The 22,034-nt window shown below is 48.0% G+C and overlaps 1 protein-coding gene across 4 annotated transcripts; it reads right to left on the bottom strand.

Annotated features, from left to right (window-relative positions):
* Positions 1–1,417: 1,417 nt before the first annotated feature.
* On the bottom strand, positions 1,418–20,948 carry Gata3 (GATA binding protein 3). 4 transcript variants are annotated; one of them, XM_048367587.1, is made up of 5 exons: positions 20,579–20,948; positions 17,644–18,180; positions 11,900–12,045; positions 7,179–7,304; positions 1,418–2,889 (listed from the first exon to the last, which is right to left on the bottom strand). In XM_048367587.1, the coding sequence occupies exons 1-5, from the start codon at positions 20,817–20,819 to the stop codon at positions 2,605–2,607; spliced, it is 1,335 nt and encodes a 444-aa protein (XP_048223544.1). In that variant the 5' UTR covers positions 20,820–20,948; the 3' UTR covers positions 1,418–2,604. The 4 variants fall into 4 exon arrangements, with proteins under 4 accessions (XP_048223544.1, XP_048223545.1, XP_048223546.1 ...); XM_048367588.1 differs by having other exon boundaries at positions 11,900–12,042; XM_048367589.1 differs by having other exon boundaries at positions 2,692–2,881.
* Positions 20,949–22,034: the final 1,086 nt, after the last annotated feature.

Raw genomic sequence — 22,034 nt, 5'->3', positions numbered from 1 at the left:
TGGAGCTTGAATTCAAGACCCTGGCTTATCTGGTGCTCTATACTACTTGGGCCACACCTTCAACCTTTCGCTGGTTAACTGGAGTAAGTGTCCCTTGAATTTGTCAGCCTCCTGAGTAGCAAGGTTTATAGGTGTGACTGAACTTCTACTGGTGCCTGGCTTTATTATTAGTTTTGTTTTTTTTTTGGGGGGGGGGGGTGTTTGGCGTTTTTTGGGGGGGAGGGGACAAGACAGAACCATTGAAGTCCTATAAATCTAACATTCCCAAGAAGGAAAAGAATCATTGTTACCATATAGATGATAGATTTTAAAGTTTTACATTATCTTCTAGAAACATCTGGGAAGGCTGAGTCAAGGTATAATGCTGAAATGATGTACGTTGTAAGAAGAAGAGTGAAGTATGTCATTGTAGGTACAGTACCTAAAACAGAGATACAGACTTGGGGATTTCTCTCTGTGTCCCCCCCCCCCCACCTCTTCCCACCACAAGAATGTCAAGAATTTGAGCTCCCTGTTCTTTAAGGTGAAAGGGCATTAACTCAAATCTGCTCTTGAAGAAAAAAGGTGGCAAATCCTGAGACATGGAACATTACAACAAAATCTCCCCAAGTTTCAGATGGCAACCAGTGATGGTCTCCCTCCGTGCTTCCAGAAGAATTGAAACCATTGGCATGGTGGGGCAATTAAATTAGGAGTCAGTGAGATCTCCATTTGCAGCGCAGTAATTCTCTACTCCTTTATTTCAACATTCAGCGTTAGGTTTAAAATATTTGCTAAGAAAGCAGAGAGGCGATTGACAGAGGTTGGGTTTTTTTTTTTTCTTTTTCTTTTTCAAATGTGTGCCATAGTTACACATTCTATCAACAGAGTAAAAGGAAAACTATACAGCAGAAGTTACAAAATGGTTATTTCATGTTTCCGCAAACATTCCAATAAACGTTCACTGTGGTGTTATTCAACAGTAGGAAAAGCAAACCAAGAAATGAAATTTCAGGAGCAGTCCAGCTCACTTCATCTCCAACAGGAATCCATCGGCTGTAGTTTTGTTTAACCTGTGAATCTCAGCCAGGAACTATTCCCAGTTCCCCACGGGACAAGATTTGTCTGCTAGACAGAAATCCACAGGGCCAGCAGGCTGAGAAACTACAGCTCACTAGGGGTCCCCAGGAACTCCCTCCAGCCCCAGGATAAATTCCTAAGCTGTACAGAACTCCCCCCAAATGCTCCCAGCTTCCCAAAGGAATGGGATGTTAGTATGGCCCACCTAGCGAATAACTTAAGTTTGTCTGGTTTGGGGGTTTCATTTAAATTACTTGGATTCTATAAACCAAATTCTATATAAGAGTTCAGCCACCACTTCGATAAGATGTTATTTTGTTGTTTTAAAATAGTTTAACTTTATTTTTTTAATATATATATATAATATTATTCCAACAGACTGTGTAAAGGCAATGATCACTAACACAGAACAGGATAGGGGGGTTAACAGCCAAGTGAGGCTGAGCTCAGGGCATGGCCCGTGGGGCCAGGAGTCGCTGACATGCACATAGGTAGCTAGCTCAGAAGCTGCGGGAAGCTCATAGCTCAGGCTGCAGGTGAGGGTGGAGACAGATACCGCTATTTAATAAATATCATCCAAAAAATAAAAAAAAAGAAAGGGAAATAAACCCTCCAGAGCACAATCACCTTAGGTCAACTGAACGTAAATCTAGTTTATTCAACTGAAAATTGAAAAAAAAAAAAAAAAAAAAGGGAAACATGAAAACCAAAAAAAAAAAAAAAAGGCAGTTCTTAACACTAGCAGTAAATAAAATTTGTACAACAATTCAGTCTGTATATAATATGATGAAATAAATCTACATCTCTTCTTATTTTGGTGCTTTGAATTATACATACAAACAACAATTACAGGGACTTATTCACAAAGCATAAGAGGCCTAGAAATGACCCTCCAAACCCTCAATGGCAGTTTGTGTGCCCGAACTGAGATTTCCTTTGCCGAGGCCCCATAGCTTTGAACAAATGATTTTTGCCTACAACTTTTATCTTTTTTTTTCCTTATTTTTTTTCTTTTTTTTTCTTTTTTTTTTCTTTTAATGCATCAAACAACTGGCAAGTTGTCCATTAGAATATCAGCTCTAGTTTCTTCTGAATTTCCATACTTTATTTTCCCCCCATATTTCTTAAAACTCTTGGCGTCCTTCATGCCTTTCTTACAGCTACCCAGGTGCAATAAAGTCTTCCTCAAATGTACAACAGTATTTCTTACAATATAAGTTATATGCAATGTTCAGCAAAATTTCTTCACAGCACTAGGGACCCTGTTAAATAGGGAAGATGAGTCTGAATGGCTTATTCACAGATGGGGTCCAGATCCAGTGGTTAGAACACAGACACCACCGTGAGCTCCTTTGCAAAAGAGACAAAATAAGTCATTTTCGCTTTCTGCCTTCCAAAAACAAAAACCAAAAACAAAACATAGATATCCAGCGCGGTTTAGGCTTCATGATACTGCTCCTGCAAAAAAATAAACGCGAGTAGAAGGGCTGGGAGGGACGCTTGCACACTCAAGAGCCCGGTGCCCACGGAGCGGGGGCTGCTGCTCTAACCCATGGCGGTAACCATACTGGAGGGATGGTGAGGTCCGAAGGAGAGGCCGGAGGGCGCGTGCATGGGCGTGGGGGTGGTCAGCATGTGGCTCGAGTGGCTGAAGGGGGAGATGTGGCTCAGAGACGTCATGTGTCTGGACAGCGCTGCCGGGTTGAACGAGCTGCTCTTTGGGAAGTCCTCCAGCGTGTCATGCACCTTTTTGCACTTTTTGGATTTGCTAGACATCTTTCGGTTCCGGGTCTGGATGCCTTCCTTCTTCATCGTCAGGGGTCTGTTAATCTAAACAAAGATCAATTTTTTTTTTACTTTTATTTGTAACTGCCTTTGAAATGGCACAGGCTTTTAGACCACTGGCTTACCCCCCCCCAAACACACTCACGTTCCCCCCCCCAATCTGAGGTGCGTTTCAGTTTCAGTCAGCCACCTTCCTGCCTCCCACCTGTCCCTTCATCTTTCCCAGAGACCTGGGTACCTGTGTCCCCCGGGAGGAGGGGATACTGTCAGTCACTTTGACAGGCCACAGACCACGGGGGACTTATTCTACCCACAGCCCAACCATTTTGCTCATCAAGACCAGCAACACCGAAGGAAAATTTTCCTCTAGGACTCCTACACAGTCAGAGGCCCAAGGAGAATGACTCAGTCTCCCGGGCAATTAAAGGACGGTAACCTGTTCTATTCCTTTAGAATTTTCTTGGAATGTTTCCTGAGAGTAAAAGGGATTGAGTAACCTTCCAGAGGGAAATACCATTTTGCCTACTCATCTGACAAAATCTATGCAAGGACTTCTAAGCACTGCCTGGGTAATCTGTTCTTTGGATTGTGAAGTCTCTCTCTCTGCCTTGGAAAAGGGGATTGCGTCTCTTGCAGAGGAATTTTTAGTTACTCTTCTTCCTCTTGAGCCTTTCACAATGCAAGGTGTTATAAAACCATCGCCCCAGGAATTTGTATGTTCTGGGGCCTGTTTGAATACAACATGCTTTTCCACAAAATAACCTCTTGCAGCAATGGCAAGGGTGGGAACTTGCTAGTCCTCCCTGGTCTGACTCTCCCCATCCAACTGGACAAAGAACCAGAAAGCCAAACAGGAAGTACTGGGTCCAAAGCACTTTGTTAGTGTGCTCACTCTAAAAACAGCCAACCAAGCATGCTTCCGAATGAGGGGTTAGTGACAAGTTCCTACTCTAAAGATATATACTCTAGACAGCCTACTGTCCCTTGTCTAAGAAAACGTGGTTGGTTGGTCCATTTTAAAATACATGGGCTGAGAGACCCAGAGCTGAGGATAACCACTTTTCCCAAGCAAACAGAAGCTTCATCCTACACAGTCAAGTTATTCTCATCAACACAAAGAGCCAATGGTGGATCTGGCCTTGTTACCAGAGAAATGTGACTCAGGGACTCAAGGAGTGACTCTCAGAAGGGCTACTTCTTCCTGATTTCCTAAGAGGAAATACTCTCTTTCCTTCTCCCTCCCTGCCCCAGGCTTCTCCAGAGTGGAGTAAGAGGTTCCTCTTGCCCCAGGATCTGTCTGTCCCGGAAGCTAGACAATGACAGTTAAATAGAAGAGGAGCCCAATGGCCAAGAAGAACCAAGATGCTGGGCACAGCAAACACACAGTTTCCCGGAAGTAGGAGGGGTCACCTGAGAAGGAGCCCAAGACCCACACTAGAGCTGAGACCTCATTTCCCCCCTACGCTAGCTAGGGAGGCAAGGTGAATAGGGACCAAAGTGTGAAGGAAGGTCGTTGCCAAAAGAAATGTCTCTGTGGGGTTTCCTGGCGTGTTATCATCAAGACAAAGAAGATGACAGAAATCTCCTCCCACATCAAATCTTCACGAAGATAATGTCTAGATAAGGCCCTGTGAGCTGAACTCTAGATGCTCACTGCCAGATATCAACATATAATATCTAGTTACAAGGAGCTGCTCAGGCCCAGATAACTAGTCTCAACAACACAGAGATATGGAGATACTGAGATAGGAAGTTATCTAAACTCCTAGATAAGAACCTGTGGCATAACTGAGTGTAGAGGGCTACACGGCTGAAGCCAAGGCCAGGAAAATGGTGGTAGATGGCTATCTCCCATTGTTAAATACAGACAAACAGCTTCTTTAGGCAAATCCCAGCCACACCACAGGAGAGAAGGGGAAAAAACCCCTTTCAGGTAAGGAAGTTTCTATTTATCAGTCTCTTTGTCTATCTCTCTTTCTAGCCCATGAAGATAGAACTAATTGAGAATTGAGGGGAAGTGCTAGTGACTCGGGCCTCTTATTCCTAGCTACTCCAGAGGCTGAGATCATGGTTCAAAGCCAGACAGGGCAGGAAAGACTTTGAGACCCTTATTTCCAATTATCCACCAAAAATGCCAGGAGAGCTGTGGCTCAAATGGTAGAGCACTAGCCTTGAAGGGAAAAAACCAAAAACAGAAAAACAGCTCACGGATAGCATTCAGGCCTCGAGTTCAAGACCCAGGACTGACACCAGAAAATAATAATTGAGTAGGAGAGCTGAGGATTTAGCTGACTAAATCCCTGACTCTTCCTTGTTATTCACCTGATATCTTGCACAAGCTGCTTGCTTTTGGTAGCCGTGACTTCTTCAAGTCAAACTTAACTTTTATCCTGTCTACATCATGGGACTATTTGAGACTCAAACATAACCAAGTAACATGAATGTTCTTGGAAAGTTATAAATCACAACTCAAACAATAAACTTCAGAGCTGGATGCCAAGGGCTCACATCTTTAATCCTAGCTACTCAGGAGGCTGAAGTCTGAGAATCTTGGTTTGAATCAGCCTCAGCAGGAGCGTAAGACTATTAACTCTAGTTAACCGCCACAACAGTTGGAAGTAGAGCTGTGGCTCAAGTAGTAGAATACTACCAGGCTGGAGCTAAAACACTCAGGGACAGTGCCATGGCTGAGTTTAAGCCCCAGGACTGGCACCCAAAACAAAACAACACTCTTCAGATCATGAGTAGAGAGAGCTAACTACCACCCCACCTCAAATCTCCCCAATTCCAGTTATAATCACAAGGCTTCCTCTAACTCTACTACAGTGAATGAGCAAACCCAGAGTGAAACCAAGATTTGGATGACCTGCTAATACATTGTGTACCCCACACACAGCCTTGGATGCAAGGGGGGAAAAAATCAGATTGAACAGATAAACACTCCAGTATGGTTATGGCTGGCCATGAGATGCATGGGTCAAGACACAATGCTATCCCCAGGGAGTGAACAAGGCCCTGGAGAATCTCAGCACCTTCATTTCCACCAAAATTGAAAACGCAGTAGGGTGCTAGCAGATCATCCTTAAATAATTATCCATAACTCAAAACACTGATTCAACCAGCAAAGCTTCTGCCTCCATTCCCAGGTATTCCTAGGTAAGGTGAGCTCAATGCCAGATTTGCCCTGAGCAAAAATTTCTCCCTCTTCCTTGTGTGGTTCCAGAGTTTGCCAAAGACTTAAGGGGGACCAGAAAAAGCTGAAGAAGGAGAGGGGAGAAGAAAGAGGAAGAGGGAGGAAAAGAAGAGAAGAGGGGATAGGGGAAGAGAGTGGAAAAGAAGAGGAGAGGAAAGGAGAGGAGAGTTTTTTCCCTTGAGAATTATTGTGAATTTGAGGCTTCATTTGGGTTATGGCCTATCAGACAAAATTGTAAAACTGAAAAAAAAATTAAGATGAAGATACAAATTGGGAGGAGGACCCCAAATTAAAAGTTTAGTGAGGACAGTTTGACTGGTGGCCAGCCACTGTCTTCCTGCTACTCTAACATGGCATAGGAGCAAAAGCAAATGGCCTCTCCCCCTAGCATGATCACCACGCTAGGCTGTGCTTCTCTGCACAGGGAAGCTGTCTAGGACAAAAAGACACCAGACGAAATCTCTCCACATTTCATTTCATGTCTTTTAAACCGAGGATCCATTTGAATTTCGCAGCTCAGTTTTAACCAAGATTTTTTTTAACCCCTCCAAAATAAAACGTGATTTTTTTTTTTCTTAAAAACTCAGGCCAGCTGCTGGTAACTCACGCCTGTAATCCTAGTAACCCAGGAGGCTGAGCTCTGAGGATCACAGTTCAAAGCCAGCCTAGGCAGGAAAGTCCATGAGACTCTTATCTCCAATGAACCACCAGAAAACTAGAGTGGAGCTGTGGCTCAAAATGGCAGAGAGCTTAGCCTTGAGCAGAAAAGCTCAGGGATAGTGCCCAGACCCTGAGTTCAAGCCCCACTGCCATCACTACCACCACACACACACGCACAAAAAAGACAGATCCTCAAGACATTTATTTCAGCTTGCCTCACACCAAAGCTGTGTCCAATACACAAAGTGGGTGTCTCTCTCCATCTGTAAGTCCCTTCCACCTTAGCAAGACTGCACCAGCCAAAGGAGATCACTAAGCTAGGCCCTACTAGTTGAATCTGATCAACTAGATCAGAGGCCTGTTCCTTGACCCCCAAGAGAGGGCCATGCTACGCCATTAGGTGTCTGGACAGGGCAGCAGGTGCTATTTGAAAGGCCTGGTCAGAAATGGAAGCCCGTGCTGGCCGGTCCCGGGAACTTACATTGTGCAGCTTGTAGTAGAGCCCGCAGGCGTTGCAGACCGGGTCTCCGTTGGCGTTCCTCCTCCACAGGGTGGTGGTGGTCGTCTGACAGTTGGCACACGAGGTCCCTGCTCTTCTAGCTGCCGACTGAAGGGGGGGAGAGGAGGGAATGCCAAGAGAAGCGTTACATGTGTTGTCAGAGCCGAGAAAAGGGCAGGAAAGAGAAGGGGAGAGAGGAAAAAACAAAACCAAGAGGCAGCCACTAGCACTAAAATCCAAACTAGCAGCAAAAGGCCCACTCGGAAGTAATAATAAAGACCCCACAACTCGTCCCAATACACCCAATTCCACAAGATGGTGGAAACAGGTGAGACTTAACCACTTCCTGTCCAGTGCAGAATTGAGATGGGGCAGAAAGTCCTGAAAACATTATTATGCCCTGTCTCCACACCAAGTCCACCAGAGGCCTGCTCTTTCCAGGTAGCCATGTTGAATTCACAAGGCTCATGTTGGTGTCAGGCCAACATGACACCATGGTGTCTTTTTTAAAGCACAATTCCCAAGACTATCAACACTCAAATAAACCATCAGCACACACGACAGCCAATGGAAAGCAAACCTATACCCAGCAAGCCCCCATCAGAGCACAAGTTGAGAAATGCTGGAGTCTGAGGAAAACACAGGGGGCCTTCATTTTCCGAAAAGACACGTGTGTGTGTGAGTGTGAGCACTTGCTCACGGGTGCTACGACATAGGAACAGGGCAACCCAAGACCACAAAACCTATCTGATATGCAACCATCCCAAACTGACATAGCCATCTGGACTATTCGGGGACAGCCAGCCTCAGTTTCTGTAGGTGGCCCTCATTTGATGAGACAAAGTGAAAAGAACAAATACTTGTGCTATTCAGCAGGAATCCTAGGCGCTCACTCTTCTCTCTCTCTCTCTCTCTCTCTCTCTCTCTCTCTCTCTCTCTCTCTCTCTCTCTCTCTCTCTCTCTCTCTCTCTCTCTCACATCACATTTGTGAAGTTAGGTATTCCATAGTTGTTGTTTTCCAAGGAGAAAAGTGTCAAGGTAAATGTCAGCCAAAACTTGAATTTAAATTCCTTGGCTATACCACTGCTTTGCCTTTTTTTTTTTTCCTCCCTAAGAGGGAGATGTTTCTTTCACTATTTTGATGTGTTTAATTGAAATACATATGAGATGACTACTTCATACTTTAAGTGAAAGCTTAAAATCGATGAAAGAAAATGGAGTTGAATTACTTCTAACATGCTCCTTCACTCCTCCTCATAAAAAAAAAAGGAACTTGGGCTGCAATATTCTGACTCCTAATATTGAAAAAAAAATGGCAAGAAAAGGAGAGAGAATTCAGTTTATCTTTTTTCTATGAACCAGAAGCTTCTACTATGAAGGCCGGAGGTATAACTAAATGGCAAAGCACTTGCTTAGCCTACCCCAAGGTCCTGGATTCCATTCCCATCATCAAAAATAGAAAAAAAACAAAGAAAGAACAAAAATTCTGATATAATTATAAGAACATGGGACAAAAACTACAAGGTTCCTGGTGATTTTTTTTCTACCAACATTTCATTCATCACAGAGATGAAAATAGAGAAAGTAGCTAGATGTGGGAAAATCCAGAGTCAACTTTAAATTCACTAAACTGATTCCCTTCCTTTCCAAGTTGCTATCATTCTACAGTTATGTTCTATGGGCATTAAAAACAGATTTCTGACTTAAGGTATTTTTTCTTCTTTTGTATTCAAAGCAACAGGAAATTAAAAACAGATCATAATGGAGAAGGTCCTAATTTTTGCTCTCTATTTGCTATTTCCTTATGTACTCTAAGGAGGAAAATGTCACATAAAAACCAGTGCTTAATAATCTTTGGACAACTGTGCTCTGTGTGATTATTATGTATGCATAATACAAACATAAAATGCCAACTAGTAAAATTTAGCTCCAAACAACTAGGTTCAGTGTGTAATCCTTTTGCAGTATATTGAAAAGTAACGTAAGAACACCCACGCTGAGACTGACTCCTGTACTCTAGAATCCCTAAGATGCCCAAAGCCACGCTGGTGGGTTTGCTAGCAGGAGCAGAGTATATTAATAAAGCAGCTGTTCAGCCTTTTGCTTGTGGTGAGACACATGAAAATCCTAGCTATCTATAGATCTTGCCTCTACTTATCTCTTCTCTTTCCTGAATTCATTTATTCAGCATTCAATGCGTATGTCTATCACACAAAAGAATCTAACCACATCATACACATCATATATACTCTTCAGTAGAGTTTCATCCATGTAAAACAAAATAAGGAATTAGAAAGACAGCTGGAGGGAGTAAACAGAAAATGTAAGGAAGAAGAAAATGTACTATAGCATCATGAGCCCTGGGTCCGAGCCACAACACTAAAATTAAAATAATAAATAAACCAAAAGAAGAAAAGCAAAAGGCTCTAGGTGTTTAAAAGCCAAACACATCTAATGAAGGGAAAGGGTAATAATTCTATGTCTTCAGAATGTTCCTCTGTAAGTATATGAATTTAATGGAACAAAAAAAACTGTATCACCCAGATGATTAAGACAGAAAATACAGCTTACATGTAACAACCAATGAACTCTAGAATGAAAAGCAATTATTACTCAGCATTTGTAAAGATTTCCTCTGAAAGACAAGTGAGGACAAAATTATATAAAATGGTACTAGAACCCTTCCTCTGCAGTCTGCAGACAGAAGAAAATGTCAAATAAACTCCTGACCATCCAGCAACCCACACTTCTTTACCCTCCATCTGACTTTACCTTAAAAAGACAGAGAGAACAAAATTTAAAAACTATAGCTATATCATGGCTTATTTTAACAGGAAATTTTGTGTTGTTAGTTTTCTTTCTATCTTTTCTCTTTTTTCACAAAGGCCAGGTTTTGAGTGATTCAGAACATTGTTTTGTGGTGCAATCACATTCATTCTGGGCTAACACCTCCAGTTATTTTTTTTCCCCCAACCATTTCTTGTTCTGATCCGTCCAAACATCTTGATGTTTAGGTTAGGGAGGCTACGTTGTTGTTTATGAGTTATCTCTAGTGCTCAGATATCCGGCAGCTCTTTCCTAGGAAGTTAGCCTTGCACATGAGAGAAAGGAAAGAAAAAACAAAACCCAAACTGCATGAGGTGAAGTAAGGGGGAGATTGAGAAAGTTGGGAAAAAGAGAGCAAAGATCAGACAGAATAAAGCCTAAAGATCCAAGGAGTGCCAAAAATTAAAGTCATGTGAGCATTTCCATCCCTAGAAAGTTTTTCCATTTTCTACAGTGGGGGCAAAAAGTGTTAAAATGCCTTGGAATCTGACGGATAGGGCAGATTGTAATGCTTTGAAAAGGAATACAGAGGTTGTTGGGGGATTTTTCCCTCCCATCTTAGAATTTGATGGATGCCAATTCATCCATTAATCTGCAAAGGGAATTCCCCTCCTGCCTTCTACACTTGGTAACTTTCAACACCACAGAAAGCATTTTGATCTCTGACTGTGGTTAGTTGTCATCTACCAAGCCTACTTTTTATTTGTCTCTGTTACATATTCACTATGCAATCTGGCCTATGGCTCCAAAGAAAAGCTTTACAAACAAACCCATCCTGTTGGTTTTCTTTATAAGTGCTTGACAGTACCATATTTTGCTGAGTATTCCTAGTGATTAAGCAGTTTAAAGAAGAGAGAGAAAGGGGAAAGGAAGGAAGGGAGGGAGGGAGGGAGGGAGGGAGGGAGGGAGGGAGGGAGGGAGGGAGGAAGGAAGGAAGGAAGGAAGGAAGGAAGGAAGGAAGGAAGGAAGGGGAAGGGGAAGGGGAAGGGAAGGGAAGGGAAGGGAAGGGAAGGGAAGGGAAGGGGGGAAGGGAAGGGAAGGGAAGGGAAGGGAAGGGAAACTACCACCTTACAGATAGCAAGCTCAAAGAGACAATAAGATCAAATGCTAGATCTTATCATTCCAAAAAGCAAGGCAGGAATCACAAAACTTTTCCTGCAGGAATTACCTTTGCAAAGTCCTAAGACCAAAAAGCAGAAGAAGAAAAAAAATGCACCAGGCCCAGTGGTTCCTTCTTCTGAAATCCCCTTAATTGGGGCCATCAATCTTAAAACAGCAGAGGAGATGCCCTTGCAGCCTTCGGTCTGTAGTTACTTTCTCAGAGCCCACCTCCCCCTACTTCCAGAACATGTTCTGGATGGTTCCATCTTCATATTAACTCCCTGCCTTTATAGTGACTATCAGTACATTTTAGGGCAGTTATTGGTGTCCTCCTAAGCGCAATTATTCTACTGGAAAATAGATTTTAGATGTTGCTTTTAAGAAGTCAGCATACTAAAATTTGAGAGGTGACTTTGGAAACGATGAGGGGGGAAAAAACAACAGCAACAGTTTTTCTGAACATCTAATTTGAAGTAGGGGATGAAATAAATGAAAAGGAAAGGAGAGGAAGGGAAGGGAGGGAAAGCAAGGAAGGAGGAGGAGGAAGAGGAGGAGAAGGAGGAAGAGGAGGAAGAAGAGGAGGAAGAGGAGGAAGAGGAGGAAGAGAGCTGTCCTAAACCAGCCAACATGGTTTTGAGCTGTCCTACCAACTTCCTATTTGAAGCTACTTTCCTGGAGAGAGGACATGGAAACACACACACACACACACACACACACACAAACACACACACACACACACAGAGCTATGCGAGGTCAGTCCTTCAAGGAGAACTTACCAGCCTTCGCTTGGGCTTGATTAGAGGCCGGTTCTGTCCGTTCATTTTGTGGTAGAGGCCACAGGCGTTGCAAAGGTAGTGTCCGGTACCATCCCGTCGCCACAGTGGGGTAGACGTTGCCCCGCAGTTCACACACTCCCGGCCTTCTGGAAACAAGACCACAGATAAGTCACTAATGGAAGGAAGACACCCAGGAAGGAGACCACATTTGGAATTAGGAGGAAAAAGAAACCTAAACTCTTTCTTTTTCTTTCCCCCTTTTGGGGACACATTTCACACACACACACACACACACACACGCACACGCACACACACACAACCATATCCCTGTGTCATTCTAAGGGATCTAAAGTCGCATGGCATGGTGACATAAGCATTCCAACGGTCTCATCCAAAAGAAATGGCAAATGAATGAACCACCACATCGTCTCAGCCCACTTGCTTGACGGGGAAGGATCGGACAGAGAATAAAAAAGAAAAGGGCAGATCTTGACTTGAAACACTTCCCTGAGAAAAATTCTGAGCCCTAGACAGACAGTGGCAAAAGCAAAAGATGTTTTCCATCTCCCTCAAATGGAAAGAAAGAAAAACAAAGGTGACCTGTTATCATCCCTGTGTCTGTCTATAGAGATTGATTAAATAATGAAGAGCAGAATGGGGAGAAAGGAAAGATTATCAGTGGCTAGATAGATATACAGATAATAAATACATGTACAGACTGATCAATTGACTGATTGATTGGAGTCGCCACAGCTTTGGATTTTACTTCCAAATAAAATTGTCTCTGGTGCCAGTATAACCAATTAAGACCCAGCAGAGTCTCTCTAGAAAGTGCTAGAGCTTTCGAGTCACCGATAGAAGGGTTGAGGGTAAGTGAAAGCCCTAGTCTGCCCTGCCAGAGGTTGCTAGAGAGAAAGACAGTGCCAAACATCAGACAGGAATCGCAGAAGAAGGGAAGAGAGGTGAGAGGAAAGGACAGGAAAGAAGCCACAGAATGAAGCCACAGAGTAGAAGCAAGCTAGCTAAGAACAGGGTGTAGACCAGCTCATTCACCCAATCCTATTTGCAGTTTCTCTTTTGCCACAAACACAAATAAATACATAGGAAAGCAGCCTGGCTGGGGTTTTCTTGTTGCATTCATCCACAGAACTGGGCCTGAAGCTCACCCAGGCCCATTCCCCAGAAGTTTGTTGGAAGACACCTTTAAATTACCACTGTGGACCCAGGTGAGTTTGCTAAGTGATTTTTTTTTATGAATTCTATAAGAGGAAAGAGGAGAAGGTTTTTTCAGGAGAATCACCTCTGTATTTTTTTGGGGGGGTGGGGGGCGAGGAGAACAAGGAATGCCCTAGAAGGAACTAGGACCCTAATTCCCTGCATAAGCAAATAGCACAACTCAGGTTCTCCTATGGAGGGAGGCCCAAGTCTAGGGAGGGAGACAGGGAAGAAAAATGAGCCCTAAAGATTGCTTTATCTTGAGGGAGTACATCAATCAGCTTAGCAGGAAAACTGGAGTAAGGAGAGACACCCCAAAAGAGCACAGGGCACTTGGACTCCCCTAAAAGGGAAACACAAGTCTGCCTTAGCAGCTCAGCCCTTTGGAAAGTCCCCGGATCAAAAATGAGGGAACTAAGGGCAGGCATAAACACCTGTGGCCTGGTTGCAGAAGTTCTGCAGGAAAGTTCCCAACCTTGGCAGATGAAGCCAGTGTGGGAGGCAGAGCTTACATGGCAGAGCACTTGCCTAACAAGCCTGAGCCCCTCCATTCAATAGATCCCTGGTCCCAACTAAAGCAAAGTCTGCCATGGTTTCCAGTAGTGTGTCGTAAACTCTTATGTTTTGCTTGCTTGGTTTAAAAGGAAAAAAAAAACAGACATATTCTGCGAGGAATACTTTTTCCACTCTCTCTAAAACCCAAAAAGCTTCTTAGCCTAGAGTCTACAGAGAGTCTCCCTGTGTCCTGGATCTCTGGGCCAATATATAAACACCTTGCATATGGCGGCACAAAGGCAGTTTTCTAGGCACTCAGCAGTAAGAGCTCTCTAAAAAGGCTTGGGTGCCTCCTGCTAGGCAGGCCCCTTTCATGGGGGGTCAAAAGCCCGAGGAATGTGGCAGACTGAATGTGGAGGAGGCATGAAGGGAAGAGGAAAACACGAGTGGGCGAGAGACACCAGCAGCTGCCTGAGCCAGAACCCTGCAGGCCCAGGCTCCTAAGCAGAGCTGGGCCCACGGCCCCAAGGGCTGGGGCAGCAGACCTGACCTGGCTGGGGCCGCCAAGGGGACCTCCTCATGCAGCTCAGATAGACATCCCACAGCCCCTTCCCCGTGTGGACAGGGCAGGGAGAGGCCACCAGCCACAGCGGCAAAACAGCGAGGATGGCTGCCCTGCTCCTAGGCCCCTGGCACCGGGGGCTCCCCCGGGCTGACGTGACCAGGCTGATTTCCTTTCCTTTGTCAAGCAGGAGGGAGATGACAGCTTCCTTTTCAAAGCCACAGTTGCTCGTTGGCAGAGGCTCTGCACACTAGAGCAATTTTCTGTCTTGATTCACTCGGCGAGTTTGTGATTGCCTTCTGTGGGCTTTTCTTTTCTCTTGTCTAACTCGGTGCTTCTAGTCTGTGACTTCAGCACACAGCCAATTTTCCTAATGGAAGCCTCGACTCTTTCCTGCTTTCTGTCTTCCTCCCTTCTCGCCCCCTGCCTGCCACTAGCTGCTCTGGCAGACACCTCTCCCTTAGGTGACAAGAACCACAGAGCTGCGAGGCCTCTTGACCTTCAACAGCCATTCGCAAATGGCTGGAACCCCTGAAACGGCTGGAACCCCTGAAACGGGTTGTGAAGGGGTGGGAGGAAGATTGCATGTCTTTTCTTTTTTACGGAGTATGATAGAGGGATATGTCCATAGTGGTCCTGAAAGCTGAGAAATGACTCTTTGAGACACAGAGACAGAGAGAGAGAGAGAGAGAGAGAGAGAGAGAGGCTTTATCTTTTGTGTGTAAAGATAGCACGGAAAGCTTAGCCATGAAGAAAGCAATAGGTGCTTTCAACAGTTGCTTCAAAACTCAGAGCAATTTGACAGCTCTCTCTCTTCTCTGCCTCCTTCCGTAGCTGTGGAAGGAAGGAAGGAAGGAAGGAAGGAAGGAAGGAAGGAAGGAAGGAAGGAAAGAAGGAAGGAAGGAAGGAAGGAAGGAAGGAAGGAAAGAAGGAAGGAAGGAAAAGATAGAATGATTCCCTTCAACCTACAATTAAGAATTCTCTTCAGTCCACCATACGCATGACAAGGACTTCTGGAACCTTCCCCTCCTCACTCCAAAAAGTCCCAGCTCCCTCTTAGGCCAGGTATACTGCCCTTGGGTTTTGTGATTGTGAGAGAGCAATAAGAAGGAGGAAGTAGAGACCCAAATTTCAATGGCTTCCTCTCCCCTCCACCAAACAAACTACCGCAGGCATACAGCTATGCCTAGTCTTGGTTTAGGGAAACTCCAGCTGTTTGCCCCCTTCCACTCCAAGTTCATATCTTAAGGAGGGGACAAGGAATAAATGAGAGAAGGAAACAGACTAAACCGGAGCCAGAAAGTGCACAATCGAAGGGACAAGCAGAAACGAGGGCAAGGAGACCAGGGTCCTTTGGAAAAGTTGCTCCATTTCCCGTCCCCACCCCACCCACAACCACCAAACAGACCTCAGAGACCACGATCACCCCTCAACCTCCCAGCCCTACCAGGAAAGAGAACTTGTTGTTGTTTTTTTTAATCCATTGCAGCCTCAAAACACCCAAGCTTGCTCGGTGATTTTAACCCTCGGCTGTGTGGTTCAGAGCTGACATGGTATCCCCGTTCTCTCCAGTCCTCCACCCCCAAAACTCATTCCCTGCTCGGAACGCTCTAGTCCTGCCTGCCTCTTCTTCCTCTGCCTTTCTTTATTTGACTGCACTAGCTAGCCTACCTCTCTCTCTCTCTCTCTCTCCTGCCTGCTTTCATGTACTGAACATGCAGGTCTGAGTTTTGCTGTCAGCCTAACCGCATCCGGACTCTATTAAAGTTCCTAGCTCAGGATAAACAATGCAACTGTCGCGTGCAGCAGTCTGAAAATAATTGGATTAGCTAAAACATATCAACTAAATAGAGACAGTCCTGCTCAGGCAGTTGGAGTAAATGTCACCCTAGAAGAAGAAAAAAAACAAAACAAAACAAAACCAAAAAAAAAAAAAAAGCCCTGAAAACTGATCTTATGGTCACTGGGCTCCTCCACCCCTCCCTCTGAAGTTTACCAAATCAGAGCTTTGGGGACAAGCACAGCTTCCAGACTCTGAAGAGACAAGTGATTTTCACCAATCACTTTTTTGTTTCTAATGGCGGGGGGGGGGGGGGGGGAGTGGGGGGAGGGATGCAGTTGGAGTAGGTCAGAGAGTAGAAAGGAACATTTGAAATGAACACACCTCAGGGGACAGAAAAATCTCCACAAAATCCTATCTAAAATGACACTTCAGTCTCATCTCTGGGAAATCTCTTTTTAACTCCTTTGCTTCCATCACAAACAGAATGGATAACAAATCAGCATCATCTTATTTTGAGGGCAAAAAAAATAATAAATTGTGTGTGCATGACTGAATGCAAGCGCCTACACAAATAGGGTCAATATCTGTAGCAGCTTCCAGACAAGGTTTGCTTTCTGGAAAGAGACTAAGCGGAGGAGAAGGCAGAAACGCACACCTGAAGGTTCTTTTGCCGTTCCCACTGCTTCTAAGATCCCAACAGAGGAATGCATGGGCCCTAACGCAGCTTCCCTGAGCACGGAGGGCCCTACAAGTACCCAGTAGGTAAGAAACTGGACCATGCCCAGAACGTGATTTTCCTTCAACTCTTGTGCTCTACTCTGGAGCTACCTTCCATCCCACAAGTGTAGCTGGGTCCCTTTTCCTCCCAGCAGAGAAAGTGAAGCTGCTTTTGCTGGGTTCTTGCTTCCTTCCCCCAATCACACGCGCGTGCACACACACACTATCTCCACACTTCTCTCAAAAGGAGTATCCTTTGCTGTCCACCCACTGTCCCTCTTTGAGCTGACCAGCGAGGAACAGCCAGACTGACAGAGGCTAAAGGGGTCACGGGCGGACCCGTGTTTGTTTAGGTTTGAGGAGGTTTCGTTTTAGCTTTAAACACTCCAGATTTATTCCCGGGGGCGGGGTGGGGGGGGGCCTTCCATTTGGTCTTGGAAACTGAGTAAAGGTTACTCAGTTTAGTTAAAGGTTACTGCGACCTGCAGGAGAAGGTAGTGCCTGAATTTTGTTTTGCATGTTCCTTTCCCAGCTCACTGGGGGTGGGGGTGGGGGTCTTTGCAGGGGAGCAGCTTGAAGTCAGATTCCCACTACCCCTCTGCTTTCCAAGACAGGAAAGAAAGAGGTAGGGGAGATAGGAAGACACCCCTTATTCCTTCCCAAGCTGGGAGAACTGAAAGCAGGCAGATCGCCCAAGGGCTTGGCCAGCCACACACACACACACACACACACACACACACACACACACACACACACACACACACACACACACACACACACACACACACACACACACACACACACACACACACACACACACACACACACACACACACACACACACACACACACACACACACACACACACACACACACACACACACACACACACACACCCCAGATGCCTCTTGAGCCTCCATCTTGGCTCTAGCAGGAAAGGAAAGGGACATCTCAGGGCGAGGGGGCTCCTACCTGTGCTAGATCGCGCCTTGGGCCTGGACTTGCAGCCGTAGCCCGTGGGGGAGCCGCCCAGCAAGCTGCTGGGCGGGAAGAGTCCGGAGCCGTACTCCGGCACGTAGGGCGGGTAGGTGGTGATGGCGTGGTGGGCCGAGGACGACGCCCCTCCCAGGGTGGTCATGCTCCCGCGCGAGTGCGTGGCCTCCAGCTTCATGCTGTCGGGCAGCGGCACCTGGTACTTGAGGCACTCTTTCTCGTCCTGCCGGGCCGAGCCGGCCGAGCCCGGCGTGGACAGCGACGGATCCGGGGACACGTCCTTGGGCGGGGTGGGCGGGAAGGTGAAGAGGTGCGGGCTGGAGTGGCCCGCCGCCAGCGACGACGAGGAGGCCGGAGGGTAGACGGACAGCGGCCCCGGGGAGCCGTGGTGGATGGACGTCTTGGAGAAGGGGCTGAGGTTCCAGGGCGAGGCGGTGTGGTGGCTGCCCAGGGCTTTGCTGCCGTCGAGCCAGGGCAGGGACCCGTGCAGCAGCGGGGGGCGGCACACCTGACTCCCTGCGGGGCCACGGGGAGGGGGGGCGGGAGGGGACGGGAGAGAGGGACACCGGTGAGACGCGCACACCTCCGACCTTCCCCAGATGCCACCCCCCCAACCCCCCTGACCCCCCAAATCTAAGCTCAGGCCTACTCCCCGATGCCTGGAGTAGCTGGCCAGCAGCACACTTTGGGGGGTCGGAGCTGACTTGGCCCATCGGCCCATCCCCACACCCAGGGGGTCTCCAGATTCGGCACCACTCCAGGCCCATACCTGGCAGGGCCTGGGGATCCACGGTCTAAATCACAAACCCTACCACGCTCTTTATAGAATCTGATTTGATTTATTGGTTTCTTTCAGTGGACCAGAGCCTTCCCCCCCCACCCCCACCCCCCCAATCCCAGACTTAATCCCGGCCAGCCTGATAAGAAAGTCAGCTGTGAATAATGAAGGTTGAAACCGCTGGGCCACACCAGGGCTCCACGGCAGAATTCCCCCCCAGAGGCCCAGCCCCCAGCGCCGCGTGCAAGGCCGAGGCTGGGAGAAGAAGATTGGGCTCACTTCAGATTGGGAAACCTGAAATGCAGTACTCGCTCGCTGGGAAGGAGCAGGGCCACATCCAAAGGCCTGAAATAAGATTTGCAAGAGTCGCTGCATTGCCCAAGCCCTTGAGAAAAAGGTTTCCCAACGCTGAATCCTGGGGTGGTAATTTTTTTTTTTTTTTTTTACTGTTTTCCTCTCTTTCCCCGGTCTTATAGGAGAAGAAAATAAAACACAGCCCCCTCGTAGCCTTCAAAGCTACCATTCTATGAGGGCAAGATGTGAATTTTCACCTGAGACACCCAATTTCAGTTCAGGCGTCTATTTTCAACAACGGTGACTCAGACACCCAACGAGGACCAGCCTTCGATTAAAAAACCCAAGTTTTAAAGTAGCCATCACTTGCACAAGGCCACAGTCTCTCGGAGAAGGGTAGGTGTCAATTGCAAGTGAAAAAGAAAGAATCCACACTCTTATTGATCTTTTCATCTACCCCGCCTCACCATTGGACGTTCTAGTCAATCATCAAAAACAATACTGAAACTAAAAATCTTAAAGCAGAGGAAGGGGAGGGGAGCGGCGGGGGATGGAGAGGGTTCTCTGAAGAGCAAGAGTTAAGATTCATATTATTCAGGAAGTAGTATAGTAAGTAATATTAAGGCTGCATTTACCGCATTTCCACTTAACTGCTACATCGGCAGAGCATGGGCGCAAAGAAAAAAAAAAAAGGGGCGCCCCATCCGCAGATAGTAATCGTTTGAAACAGGGCTGCCAGCCTCGGGTACACGCTTGAGGAAGGGGGGGGGTCACCACAGACCACCGGCTGGTTAGCGACAGAACACCTTCTCTTCCCCCACCCCCCCTGACATTGTGCAAGTAAATTTTTTTTTTCCCCTTTGAGAACAACCTTCGAGTTTTTGCCCCCTTGACTACACAAGACTGGGTTTCTTTCTTTCTTTCTATAACATTTCACAACGCTCCTCAACTTCTCCAGGTGAAACGGGTGGGGCAAGAACTTGGAATCGCCCCTACCTACAAAGAAACGCGGATGCTTCTACCCTAAATCTTAGCTGAGGAGCCTGAAGGGCTTGGTGTAGGCCGGAGGCGAGGAAGCCCGGGCTGCAGCGGGGAGCCTGAAATTTTCTGTGCACCCGGGAATGAGGAACCCTAACACCTCTCCAACTTAAAAGACAGTAAGCAGTCTCCACTCCGAGACCCCCCCACCACCACCAACCTCAGGCCCCAGAAACCCAGCCCCCGAAGAGGAAGCGGGGATCAGCCTGAAGAAGCCGAACAGTGCGCACTGGCTTTGAGGGGAAAAGGTCAAAAGACAGAAGTTAAGAATCAATCCATCTTTGGGGTCTTGCAAACTGGGACAAACCATTTGAGGGGCGCTCGCCGAAGCCACCCCTAGGACAACCAGGAGATAACAGACAACCTGAAGCCCTTGTGTTGTGGGGAGAGCTGATTCTCCTGGCGGGCCTGGCCGGCGCCGGCTGCCCGGCAGGGGAGCCTCGGCCTGCACCGGCGGAGCCGGCGGAGCCCGGGCCTCCCGCGCCCCGGACCTCCCGCGCCGCGCTACCTGCAGCCGCGCCCCGGCGCCCGCCAGGTGAGCGCCAGACCGCCGGGACCCCAAGCCCGGAGAGACGCCGGCTCGGGAGCAGAACACACGCTTGCAACCACACAGGCGCCTTCAGCGCCCATTTCCGGGCTCCGATTTTTTTTTTCCCCCCTTTCAAATAAGCCAGTAACAGCACTCAGGGGCTTTCGCTTGATCTCAGGCGGGAGTCCCTCCTGGCCTCCCCGACCCCGGCGGAGCGAGCGCGGCGGCCCGGGGACCCGAGCGTCCCCCCCCCCCCGCCCCGGGGGCGGACTCACCGTGGTGGGTCGGAGGATATCTCTGCACCGTGGCCCTGACCGAGTTTCCGTAGTAGGATGGGACGTGGTTGCCTTGACCGTCGATGTTAAAAAGTACATCCACTTCTTCGGGCAGGGGGTATTGCGCCGGGTCCATGTACGAGTGGCCGAGGCCGGGGTGGTGCGTGTCCGGGTGCTGCCCGTTGAGGACGGCGGGGTGGTGGTGGCTCACCCAGCGCGGTTGATCCGCCGTCACCTCCATGGCCTCGGCTGCGCTCGCGCCCTCTCGCCGGGCCCGGAACCCGCGCGCGCAGAGGGAGGGCGATCGGCCTGGGAGGTCCGCGGGCTCGTCGGAGGCCCCCCGAGGGCGCTCGCTGAGTCGTTTGCTTGCAGGGGGTCGGGGGGGGGGTGGAGGGGAAAGAATGAAAAGTCTGGGGAGGAAAGGTGAGCAACTGAAAGGATTTGGGAAGAGGGGGGAATCTCTGAGTGATAGTTTGGCCAAGAAAAAAAAAAGGCAAAAATGAAAGAAAGTGGGGGGAAATCCACCAAGTGGATACAGCAGATTCAAAGCGGGAAGCCTCCAGGGGAGGCGAGGACGCTGGAATTCTGAAAATCTGGTTCCTCCGTCTCCGGGGCTCCTCGGCGCTCAGAGGCTGCTCCTCCGCGGGTCACCTGCGAGGGAGACGAGGGGAGATCTGCATGAGCCGGGGAGGACTTTTAAACACCTGAGCTTCTGGAGGGGGAACACCGCCCCTCGAGCCCAGGCGCACCCCCCGGACGTGCACACGCGCGCTGAGACCCGAGCTGGAGAGCCAGCCGGGCTCCGGAGGACACCCTGGCCGCCCGGATCTCGGGGGGGGGGGGCCCGGGTGGAGGGGAGCCCCGCGCTGGCTGGGAGGCAAGTCCCTCCCTTGGGGACACTGGTCCCGGGACCTTCCTTTTTTCAGCCACTAGAAACGATCCACCTTCCCCGCCACCACCACCCCCCCCAAAAAAAGAAGAGCTGAGCTTTGATTTCTACAAGTCCCCCTCCCCAAGGAAGATGGGAGGAAAATCAAACTTTACCCCCTAAAAATGTTTAAAAAGTCACAGTACCAACCTGAGCAGCGAGGAGCTGGGACGAGGAGGAGGAGGAGGAGGAGGAGGAGGCGTGGGACCTGCTCGGTCAGATCGTGTGGCTCGCTCTGCCTCGCTCCCTCCGTCTCCCTCTCTCTTTTCGTCTCTCCTCTCCCCTCTCTCTCTCTCTCTCTCTCTCAGTATTTTTTTTTTTACAGGGAATGCATTCTTTCTCAAAGTATCAAGACGGCGCCAGGCAGCTCAGTGTTCGCAGACAGCTGTGGCGCGACGCAACTTAAGGAGGTTCTAGTGTCATCCGCGCCGAGGGGGAGGAGCCTGGCGCAGGCAGGAGGGGACAGGATCCCGGGCGCAGGGAAACTGCAACCCAAACCCTCTCCAGGACTTCACCTCCCCCCCCCCC

This window comes from Perognathus longimembris, chromosome 18 (assembly GCF_023159225.1).
Source record: "Perognathus longimembris pacificus isolate PPM17 chromosome 18, ASM2315922v1, whole genome shotgun sequence".
Classification (NCBI taxonomy): Eukaryota; Metazoa; Chordata; class Mammalia; order Rodentia; family Heteromyidae; genus Perognathus; species Perognathus longimembris.
The sequence above is the reverse complement of the archived record's forward strand: the minus strand, read 5'-3'. Positions and strand labels throughout refer to the sequence as shown.